The following is an 11,829-nucleotide window of genomic DNA, read 5'->3' on the forward strand; positions in this document are numbered from 1 at the left end:
ACAGCTTGCAGAAGTTGGTTCTCTCCTAATGTGTAGGTCTCAGGGATCAAACTCAGGTCGTCAGGCCTGGCAGCAAGCCCCTTTACTTTCTGAGCCATCTCGCTAGCCCCTCAACTATAAACGAAATGATGCCGTTTTGGGGAAAATGAATTATCTTAGTTAGGGTGACTATTGCTGGGATGAAACACCATGACCAAAGACCGTTGGGGAGGAAAAGGGTCTGCTAGGCTTAAGCTTCATCATCAAAGGAAGTCAGGACAGGCACTCAAGGCAGGAACCTGGAGGCAGGAGCTGATGCAGAGGCCATGGAGGGGTGCTATTTACTGGCTTGCTCGTTATGGCTTGCTTAGCCTTCTTACTTATAGAAGAACCCAAGACCACCAGCTCAGGGATGGCACCACCCATCATGGACTGGGCCCTCCCCGTTGATCACTAATTAAGAAAATGCCTTACAGGCCAGCAGTGGTTGGGCATGCCTTTAATCCCAACACTCGGGGGCAGAGGCAGGGTTAGCTCTAAATTCAAGGCCAACCTGGTCTAGAGTGAATTCCAGGACAGCTAGGACTACACAAAGAGACACGGTCTTTAAAAAGAAAAATTAAAAAGAAAGAAAAAAAAGGAAGGAAGAGAGGGAGGGAGGGAGGGAGGGAGGAAGGGAGGGAGGGAGGGAGGGAGGGAGGAAGGAAGGAAGGAAGGAAGGAAATGTCGTATGTCTGTACCGCATCTGGAGGTATTTTCTCAGCTGAGGCTCTTTCCTGTCTGATGATTTTAGCTTCTGTCAAGTTGACATAAAACTAGCCAGTACGTGGATGGAATTGAAGATCATGAAAAACAAAACCAGCGGGACTCAGATGAGAAGTTTACGTGTTTTCTTTTATTCAAAGAAACCTATTTTTAAACATCCATATGCGTCTGTCTTAGGGTTTCTATTGCTGCAACAAAACACCATGAGCAAAAAGCAAGGGAGGGAAGAAAGGGCTTATTAGGCTCACACTTCAGCATTGCTGTTCATCCCTGAAGGAAGTCAGGACAGGAACTTAGACAGGGCAGGATCCCAGAGGCAGAGGCCATGGAGGGGTGCTGCTTACTGGCTTGTTTCCCATGGCTTACTCAGCCTGCTTTCTTACAGAAGCCAGAACCAGCAGCCCAGGGATGGCCCCACCTGGGCCCTCCCCCATTGATCACTAAATGAGAAAACGCCTTACAACTGGATTTCATGGAGGCATTTCCACAATGTGGTTCCTTCCTCTGGTGACTCTAGCTTGTGTAAAGCTGGCACACAACACCAGCCAGCACACAAATGTCATGGAAGTACAGTGTATATACACGTATGTCATGGAAATACTTAGGGCTATTTAAGGCGGGGAAGGGGATCAGGATGAGGTAAGAAAGGGTAACAGAGTGAATATGAGTCAGGTCTCTGACATTCATGTATGAAAATGTCATAAGAAACCCAGCATTTTGAACACCAATTAAAAATAAAATTAATGCCTATCAAAATCCCAGCAAAATTCTTCGAAGACCTAGAAAGAACAGTTCTCAACTTCATTTGGAAAAGCAAAAACCCAGGATAGCCAAAACAATCTTGTACAATAAAAGAATTTCTGAAGGCATCACAATCCCTGACTTCAAACTCTACTACAGAGCTACAGTACTGAAAACAGCCTGGTACTGGCATAAGAACAGACAGGAGGACCAATGGAACCGAATAAAAGATCCGGATATCAATCCACACATCTTCGAACACCTGATTTTTGATAAAGAAGCAAAAAATAGCAAATGGAAAAAAAGAAAGCATATTTAACAAGTGGTGCTGGCATAACTGGATATCAACATGTAGAAGAATGAAAATAGACCCATATCTATCACCATGCACAAAACTCAAGTCCAGATGGATCAAAGACCTCAACATAAAGCCAGCCACACTGAACCATATAGAAGAGAAAGTGGGAAGTACACTTGAATGCATTGGCACAGGGAACCACTTCCAAAATAGAACACAAGCAGCACAGACACTAAGAGAAACAATTAATAAATGGGACCTCCTGAAACGGAAAAGCTTCTGTAAAGCAAAGGACACGGTCAACAAGACAAAACAACAGCCTACAGAATGGGAAAAGATCTTCATTAACCCCACATCAGACAGAGGGCTGATCTCCAAAATATACAAAGAACTCAAGAAATTGGACACCAAAAGATCACATAATCCAATAAAAAAAATGGAGTACAGACCTAAACAGAGAACTCTCAACAGAGGAATCTAAAATGGCTGAAAAACACTTAAGGAAATGTTCAACATCCTTAGTCATCAGAGAAATGCAAATCAAAACAACTCTGAGATTCCATCTTACACCTGTAAGAATGGCCAAGATCAAAAACACTGATGACAACTTATGCTGGAGAGGTTGTGGGGAAAAGGGAACACTTCTGCATTGCTGGTGGGAATGCAAGCCGGTACAACCCCTTTGCATGTCAGTGTGACGATTTCTCAGAAAATTAGTAAACAACCTTCCTCAAGACCCAGTAATACCACTTTTGGGTATATATCCAAAGGATGCTCAATCATGCCACAAAGACATGTGCTCAACAATGTTCATAGCAGCTTTGTTTGTCATAGCCAGAACCTGGAAATAACCTAAATGCCCCTCGACTGAAGAACGGATAAGGAAAATGTGGTACATTTACACAACGGAGTACTGTACAATCCTGAAGCCATTTTTGACAATTCTGAATCCTCTCAGCCTCTGTGCCATAGTGCTTCCCCTCCTCCCCTGGGAACCAAGGACCTAACAGCTACACTCGCAAGTACTCAGTTCCTGAACAATTACCCATATACGTATGCTTTGGTTTGGTCCCCTGGGAAATGGGGTCAAAATGACCTCTTACCTCATCTGATCTGGCAACAGCTCTCCAGTCAATTATTGGTAATAGCCCTTTTAAATAGGCCAATCAGAATAGTCAAAGAACAACCTCCCTTGCTTCTGTGGCCCCTTTAAAAGTAGACTGTATCAGCTATTCGAGGTCCCTCGGCTTCCCGAATGCTGGGGGACCCTGTCATGACAGAATTAATAAAATCCTCATGCTTTTACATCAGCTATGGTGTATGAGATGGTCTCTGGGGGCGACTCCTTCTCGGTGTTTGGACACTAGAGTCCAACAGTACTACGCAGCAGAAAAAAATATCGACAGCTTGAATTTGTCAGGAAAATGAATGGAACTAGAAAACATTATTTTGAGTGAGGTAACCCAGACACAGAAAGACAATTATCACATGTACTCACTCATAGGTGGTTTTTAGACATAAAGCAAAGAAAGCCAAACCGGGCAGTGGTGGTGCACTCCTTTAATCCCAGCACTTGGGAGACAGAGGCAGGCGGATCTCTGTGAGTTTGAGACCAGCCTGGTCTACAAGAGCTAGTTCCAGGACAGGCTCCAAAACCACAGAGAAACCCTGTCTCGAAAAACCAAAAAAAAAAAAAAAAAAAGCAAAGAAAGCCAGCCTACAAACCACAATCCCAGAGAGAGAACTTAGAGAACTACGAGGACACTAAGAGAGACTTACATAGATATAATCTTCATGGGAAGTAGAAAGTAGAAAAATACAAGATCTCCTGTGTAAATTGGGAGCATGGGAACCTTAGGGGAGGGTTGAAGGCAGAAGGGGAGAGGCAGGGAGGGGAGCAGAGAAAAATGTAGAGCTCAATAAATATCAATAAAATATATATTAAAAAATTAATTAAAAAAATAAAATTAGCCAGCCTGGTCTACAAGAGCTAGTTCCAGGACAGGAACCAAAAGCTTCTGAGAAACCCTGTCTCGAAAATCAAAAAAAAAAAAAAAAAAAAGAAAGAAAGAAAAGAAAAGAAAATTAGGTGGGACTGGAGAGAGATGATGCCTCCGTGATTAAGAGCTCGTGGCACTCTTGCAGAGGACCTGAGTTCAGTTCCCAGCATCCACCTCAGGTGGCTCTGTCTTCACCTCCAGCTCCAGGGCATCAGTTGCCTCCTGCTGGCCTCTGTGTGTACTCACACAAATGGGTGCACACATATATGCAGACACACATACAGGTAAAGAAAATAAGTAATAAATGCTAAAAATAAATAAATAAATAAGTAAAATTAGGGTTGTCATAGTCCACTGTGGGTGGGGTCATTCCTGGGCTGGTAGTCCTGGGTTTTATAAGAAAGCAGGCTGAGAGGGCTGGAGAGATGGTTCAGTGGTTAAGAGAGCTGGTTACTCTTATACTCTTGCAAAGGACCCAGGTTCAATTCCCAGAATCCACATGGCAGCTCACAACTGTCTATAACTCCAGTTTCTAGGGACCCAACACCCTCACACAGACATACATGCAGACAAAACAATTTACAGAAAAAAAATAAGTAATTTTTTCCCTGAGATAAGTTTCTCTGTGTAACAGTCCTGGTTGTCCTGAAATTCACTTTGTAGACCAGGGTGGCCTTGAACTCACAGAGAACCACCAGCCTCTGCTTCCCAAGTTCTGGGGTTAAAGGCATGTGCAACTATGCCCAGCTAATAATCATTTTTTTTTTAAAGAAAAAAAGCAGTCTGAGCGAGTCACAGTGAGCAAGCCAGTAAGCAGCACTCTCCGTGACCTCTGCATCAGCTCCTGCCTCCAGGTTCCTGCCCTTTCTTCCTTTGATGACGAATATGGAAGTGTAAGCCAAATACACTTTCCTCCCCAACTTGCTTTTGGCTACAGTGTTTCATCACAGCAATAGAAACCCTCACTAAGACTCTAGGCAAACACTTTACCAACCGAACCACATCCTCAGTCCTAACTCCTAAGTAATTTCAAGGCCAGTGGAACACACTCACATACTCAGGAAGCCATGGGAATTGCCAGGCTGCCATATTTGCCTGGGAAATTGTGTCTCAGAACAGGAGTGATCTAATGAAAACAGTTGCATGTCTCCTAGGCAACTGGCAGTGTGCTTTTATGCTGTGGGTGTTGTAATCTCTGGACTTGTGTTTCCCCTTTTGGGCTCTTGAAGGCTTGGACATGGTTTTCTGGTCTTCCACTGTGGCTCGCCTTATCTACCCAGCTGTGATTTGTCCATTGCTCTGGTGTCCTCACTCAGCCACAGTGCCATTGTGGACACAGCCTGGGGGAAACCTACTCAGAAAGCCAGCCTGTGAACTGACCTGCCTTTTCCTCTGCTGTGCTTTGAAAGTAAGATGTTCTCCCCCGCCCCCCCCCCCCCCTCCCTGCACTCTCCCCACCCAGGCACAAGTGTTTGAATATAGAGTATCTGGCTGATGGTGGTTTGGGGAGATCTGAGAAGCCTTTGGGAGGGAGGGAAAGCCTAACTGGAGGAAGAAGGTTAATGGAGAGTGGAGCCTTCCAGATCACAGCGGGGATCCATTTCCTCTCCTGTCTTTGCTTTTTGATATTCCAAGATATGGTTAAGAACCTACTGTTCTTCCAGAAGACCCAAGTTCAGCTCCCAGAACCCATCTTACAACTTTCTATAACTACAGCTCTGGAGGACCTGACTCTCTCTTCTGGCCACAACAGGCAACTACACTCATATGCACACACACACAGATGTACACATACACATAATTTAAAATAATAAAAATAAAAGTAGCCAGGCAGGGTGGGGCACACCTTTAGTCCCAGTACTCGGGAGGCAGAGGCGGTGGATAGATCTCTGTGAGTTTGATGCCAACTTGGTCTATGTAGTAAGTTCTAGGCTAGCCAGGGCTATATAGTGAGCCCCTGTCTTTAAAGTTCTTATTTCCAAACATAGATACACTGAAGGGTTATTGCTTCAATATTTGAATTTGAGGGATTGAAACACACCAGTCTATGATCCAAGGGGCATAAGGAAGGAAGCCTGGACAAGTGAGCCAGTCTGTTCCATCCCTGTGACCATGACAACAGAAGAATTTTAGAAGGGTATCCATGGCAGCAGAAGTTCAAATGGCTGAGCAGACCTTGGGAAACATCCCAGATGGAGGGCTCCGGGACATCCATACAAATGTAGCCAGATCCCAGCCAGCAACCTGGAGGGTATGGAGCGGGGAATTTAAACATAGGGGAGAGGCAACTGGGAATGGAACAGGACCCAGGGAGCTGACACGATGGATATGCTCAGGCTTGGGGTTGGATCTCCTGGACCAAAACTAAGAATAATGAAAGAGAAAAGGACAGCCTCAAAGTCCTGGTCATAGCATTGTGCACAGGGCTGAGAAGATAGATTCCTGCAGAAACCCTTTGATGGACTCGCCCACTACTTGGAGGGATTCTGACTCATAAAAATAACACAATGATCACTAACCATAGGACAGCCATAGACAGAACCTATACATTAATCAGATTTTTAGAGGTTTTATTTTTTATGTGCATTGCTGTTTTGGCTGTGTGTATATCTGTTTGAGGGTGTCGGATCCCCTGGAACTGGAGTTACAGACAGTTGTGAGCTGCCATGTGGTTGCTGGGAATTGAACCTGGGTCTGCTGCAAGAGCAGCCAGTGCTCTTAACCACTGAGCCATCTCTTCAGCCCCTGGAAGATTATTTTTTAAAGAGCAGACTGGGCTCAGACTCTGAGATCTGCCTACCTCTGCCTCCAGAGTGCTGGGATTAGAGGGGTTTGCCTGAACCTAGCTGAGTTTTTAGAAGAATTTGAGAATATGGTTATGGGGGCTGGAGAGATGGCTCAACAGTTAAGAGCACTGCCTGCTCTTCCAAAGGTCCTGAGTTCAATTCCCAGTCAACCACATGATGGCTCACAACCATCTGTAATGAGATCTAGTGCACTCTTCTGGCCTGCAGGCATACATGCAGACAGAATACTGAGAATGTTGTATACATAATAAATAAATAAATATTAAAAAAAAACAAGAATATGGTTACATGTATAGCTATCCTGAGCTGGGATGGATCAGGTAATGAGCTCCCTGTTATTGGAAGTCATCAAAATCACCCAGATGACTAGAAGGGAGGTGGTTTGCAAAGGGTTGACTCTGGGCATGGAAAGATGGCTCACTGATTAATAGCAAGAACTGCTCTTGCAGAGGACCCAAGTTCAGTTCCCAGCACCCACTTTGGGTGGCTCAGGACTTCAGGAGACCCAGACTTTCTTCTAGTCTCCACAGGCGCCTGTGCTCCTAAGCACATACCACCTCTCCACAAATATGTACAAAAATTACAAATTTAAAATAAACTATTTATTTAAAGAGTTAAATGGTTTATAATATCCTTTCCCAAAATATATTTGGTAATGAACACCGGAAGCCCCTCAGGACGCTAAGGCAGGAGGATCACAAATTTGGGCTACATAAATAGACTTTATCTTTAAAAATAAAGTAAAAACTAGGTGGCAATGGCACACACCTTCATTCCCAGCATTCGGGAGGCAGAGGCAGGTGGATCTCTGTGAGTTTGTGGCTAGCCTGGTCTACAAAGTGGATTCCAAAACATCTAGGGTGTTTACACACAGAAACTCTGTCTCAAAAAACCAAACAACAACAACAATAACAAAAAAAAAAACAACCAAAAAAACAAAACGAAAAACTAAGGTGAGGGGGTTAGAAAGATGAGTCAACAGTTAAGAGCATTTACTCTCTCAGAGGATCCGAATTTGTGTTTTAGGAGCCATGTTGGTGGCTTAAAACTAACTGTAATTCTAAGTCCTGGGGATCCAATGCCTCTTCTGGCCTCCCTTTCTCTCTGTTTCCAACCATAAAATTCCCTGGAATGTTCTTCAGGTACTACACAGCCTCAGAGAAGACAAGACAAAAGGAACTCAGGAGACGTCTCTGAAGAGCCCAGGTCAATGGACCATGAAGACCTTCTCTTTGAGTTCCATTGTTCTCCTGGCCTTCTTCCTCAGCGTCCACCTTGGAGCTGCCAGTGGTACGTAGCTGGTACCCTTCCCCCTTTCGCCCCGGAAGCTCATCCTTTGAAGGACAGCCTCAAGGTCATCTCTCCTTTGTGTCCCTTAGGTGGGAGTGGCTCATCTGAGCCCTGCTGCCTCGATTTCAACCACAAGATGCTCCCGTGGAACTGGGTATACTCGTACGAGCTCGTCAAAGACAGCTGTCTCCAAAAGGTGGTGATGTGAGTGTTAGGCGCTGCTGCATCAGCCACATCAGTGGGCAGGGACTGGGTGGACATCCACAGTGACAGACTGGACACCAGGCTGGAAACCTGGGACACAAGTATCTTAGTTTTGTTTCTTGTGTCTGGGATAAAATACCTGGATGAAAGCAACTTAAGGGAGAAATTCCAGGTAACAGTCTGTTCTAGCTGGCTTTCTGTGGCTATGATAAATACCATGACCAAAAGTAACTTGGGACCTGGCGGTGGTGGTGCATGCCTTTGGCAGAGGCAGGGGGAATCTCTGTGAGTTCAAGGCCAGCCTGGTCTACAAGGGCTAGTTCCAGGACAGGCTCCAAAGCTATAGAGAAATACTGTCTCAACAACAACAACAAAAGCAACTTGGGGAGGAGAGGGTTTATTTCGAATCACACCCCATCACGGAGGGAAGTCAGATCTTGAGGCAGAATATGAAAGAACACTGTTTGCTGGGTTTGCTCCATGGTCATGGTCTCTGCTTTCTAATAATAGTCCAGGCCCACCTGCCTAACGAAGCTGCTGCCTAGGGAATGACACCACCTATAGTTGGCTGGGTTCTCCCACATCAATCATTAATGAAAACAATTGTTTACAGATGTGGCCATAGACCGATCTTATTGAGATAATTCTTTAGTTGAGGTTTTTCAGATTGACAGCTCAGGCTAAGAAACAGTCCATCACTGCTGGAAAGACAAGGTAGCGAAATCTTGCAGCAGCGAGTCAGCTAGTCATCATTATATTCACAGTCAAGAGCAAAGAACAGTGAACTGATGCTTGCACGACAGAGCTCAGCTTGATTTCCCCTCTCTTAGGCAGTTCAGAGTCCTCTAAGGAATGGTGCCTCCCACAGTGGGCAAGTCTTCCCACTTCAATGGATATACTCAAGATAGCCCCAACCCAGACATGTCCACAGGCCAACTTAATCTAGATAATATTCCATTGAGACTCCTTCCTAGATGAGTTTAGATTTTAAGTTTAAAATAAAAACTAACCACCAAGATAGGTTAGAGTCCTCTCTCTGCAGAAACACATGTGTCTCTGAGAGAGTTAGATCCTGACTTCCAGACCATAGAGCAGGCCATGCTTTGAGAGCGGGGTATAAAAAGCACCAGGAGAACACGGTGGTGTAATTTTTAATCCCAGCGCTCAGGAAGCTGGGGTGGAAGAATCATGAATTTGAGGCCTTTTGGGGCTACATAGTAAGACCTTGTCTTTTTTTTTTTTTTAAAAAAAAAAAGGAATTATGAACTGGTGGCAACCAAACCTAATCATTTGAGTTTGCTCTCCTAGCTCTCTGTGATGGAGAGAGAAAGCCAACTCCCTGCAAACAGTCCTCTGACATCCATATATGCACTGTAGTAAATGTCTTCCCCCTTCCACAACAAATAAATACCATTTCACTTAAAAGTACATATAAAAAAGGAATGAAGTGGCATGCTCATATGGGGTTCCTTTCTGCCCTCTAAAATTCATCAGGCCGGGCTATAGTGTAACTCAGTGGTAGAGCATTTATTTAATATTATGAAGCTCTGGATCATACTTCTACACACACACACACACACACACACACACACACACACGAAAGATTAAAACTGTTTGGGCTGTAGTTCTCTAGTCTAGGAATATGTTGCAGTCTATTAACCAACAAGTACTCACGTTTTAAGTTTGTTTATTTATTTATTTACCTTACTGGGAATTGAAGTTAGGGCTTTCTATATGGTAGGCAAACATACTACCACTGAGCCACCCTCCATCAAAGCCCCTCACTGGGGGATTCTAGGCAGGTGCTCTACCACTGAGCCACACCCCAGCCCCTCACTGGGGGATTCTAGGCAGGTGCTCTACCACTGAGCCACACCCCAGCCCCTCACTGGGGGATTCCAGGCAGGAGCTCTACAGCTAAGCTATATTATCATCATCCCTAATCATACCAAATGTGTGCTTCATAGAGTGTGTAAACTATGTCTCAATAAAGTTGTTACGTTTAAAGGAAAGCTAGAGTCACAATATAGATTCCTGCCTGGCAACTAGACTTTCTGAAACATGATTCCTGGGGTCTGCAGGCCTGAGAACGTGTAGATTCCATGGGAAATGGAAAGAGAAGCAGGATCAGCAGAAGATGGGACAGGAACGAAGTGTCACAGTTGTGTTGAATGGGGAGACCGCTAAGTTATACTAACTCACCCTCCTCTTCCGTCAAAGCCAGGGACGTTGAAAATCACTTCTTATCTCTTTCCTACAGATTCACTACAAAACGAGGTCAGAAAGTCTGTGTCCACCCACAGGCCAAGTGGGTGCAGAGATACATTTCTCTATTGAAAGCTCAGAAGCATCTGTGACTCTACTGGACTTTTAGCCGAAAGACCCTTGAACACAGCTCTTGGCGCCTTTGCCTTCACAGAACCTAGTGAATTCACGTATAGTGGTCGTAGTCCTGGTGGAAGGAGGACATGGTTTTTATTGAAGGTTTTTAAAATAAAGATTTGATTTTACTAGGACTGGCAAGGTGGCTCAGCGAGTAAAGACACTTACCACCAAGATTGATGACCTGAGTTCAATCACTGGGACCCATGTGATGGAAAAAGGGAACCAACTGTTGAAAGTTGCCCTCTGACCTCTGTGTGTGCATCATGGTACATGCACAGGTAGAGAGAGAGAGAGAGAGAGAGAGAGAGAGAGAGAGAGAGAGAGAGAAGAGAGAGAAAGAGAGAATAAATATAATTTTAAAAAGATTTGACTGTCAAGGAATAGTAGCATACACCTTTAATGCTGGCACCCAGAAGACAGAGACAGGCAGATCTCTTTGAATTTGAGACCAATCTGGCTTATATAATGAGTTCCAGGCCTTCCAGGACTACAAAATAAGACCCTGTCTCAAGATGATGATGATGATGATGATGATGGTTTAGAGAATGAAATAGGAAGATAAATTTTTCTCCTCCAGATGTGCACACAAGGGCACAAATACCTGCACACATAGATGCATACAACACACATAGGGTCTCTCAATCAAACCTAGAGCTTACCAATAGGTCTTGCTCTGGGGATCCCCTGTATTCACTTTCTATGCCTGGAATCCTAGGCAGGCCACCATGCCCACCTGGAATTATGTGAACGCAACAACGAAGACAGCAATAAAAATGAACCAGCAGCAAACAAAATGCAAACACTTAAAAAATACTCTCAGTTCCTTAGATCAGGAACACGGGACAGCTTTCCATTCACTTGTGTTTTGTTCAGGGTTTGTAGTGAGGAAGAGCTGCAGGCTGCTTTTCATCCTGACTGGCTCCCGCATGGTTAGCTTTACACCTGAAATAACAACACACAAATTGTATTCTTTTAAACACTGCTTGGCCCACTAGCTCTGGCCTCTAACTGGCTAACTCTCACATCTTGATTAACCCATTTCTATTAATGAGTGTAGCACCATGAGGTGGTGGCTTACCGGAAAGGATCTTAACCTGCGTCCATCTTGGAGAGCTATGGTGTGTGTCTCATTGCCTTCTTCCTCCCAGCATTCTGCTCTGTCTTCCCCGCCTACCTATGTTCTAACCTATCAGGCCAAGCAGTTTTCTTTATTAATCAACCAATGAAACAACAGATAGATAAAGACCCTCCTACATCATAGGGTCCTTTACTAGTAGTGAATAATGGCCATTCTCACTGGTCTTTAAGGGAGTACTGACTGGTCAAGATCCCAGTTCTTATCTGATGTATCTGAATTTCA

General features: G+C 44.5%; 1 protein-coding gene across 1 annotated transcript; it reads left to right on the forward strand.

Annotated features, from left to right (window-relative positions):
* The first annotated feature begins 7,807 nt into the window (after positions 1–7,807).
* Ccl26 (C-C motif chemokine ligand 26) lies at positions 7,808–10,441 on the forward strand. The gene is made up of 3 exons (XM_041646901.1): positions 7,808–7,880; positions 7,970–8,084; positions 10,345–10,441. The coding sequence occupies exons 1-3, from the start codon at positions 7,808–7,810 to the stop codon at positions 10,439–10,441; spliced, it is 285 nt and encodes a 94-aa protein (XP_041502835.1).
* The last annotated feature ends 1,388 nt before the right edge of the window (positions 10,442–11,829 follow it).

This window comes from Microtus oregoni, unplaced genomic scaffold (assembly GCF_018167655.1).
Source record: "Microtus oregoni isolate MIOR12 unplaced genomic scaffold, Mior012 000003F_ref0000135, whole genome shotgun sequence".
In the NCBI taxonomy this organism is placed as follows: domain Eukaryota; kingdom Metazoa; phylum Chordata; class Mammalia; order Rodentia; family Cricetidae; genus Microtus; species Microtus oregoni.

Bases quoted from the DNA above. Each gene is read 5' to 3' on its own strand.
- Ccl26 (XM_041646901.1), top strand. From the start codon at position 7,808: ATGAAGACCTTCTCTTTGAGTTCCATTGTTCTCCTGGCCTTCTTCCTC. The intron at 7,881-7,969 runs GTACGTAGCTGG...TGTGTCCCTTAG, and splicing joins CCACCTTGGAGCTGCCAGTG to GTGGGAGTGGCTCATCTGAG. The intron at 8,085-10,344 runs GTGAGTGTTAGG...TCTTTCCTACAG, and splicing joins TGTCTCCAAAAGGTGGTGAT to ATTCACTACAAAACGAGGTC.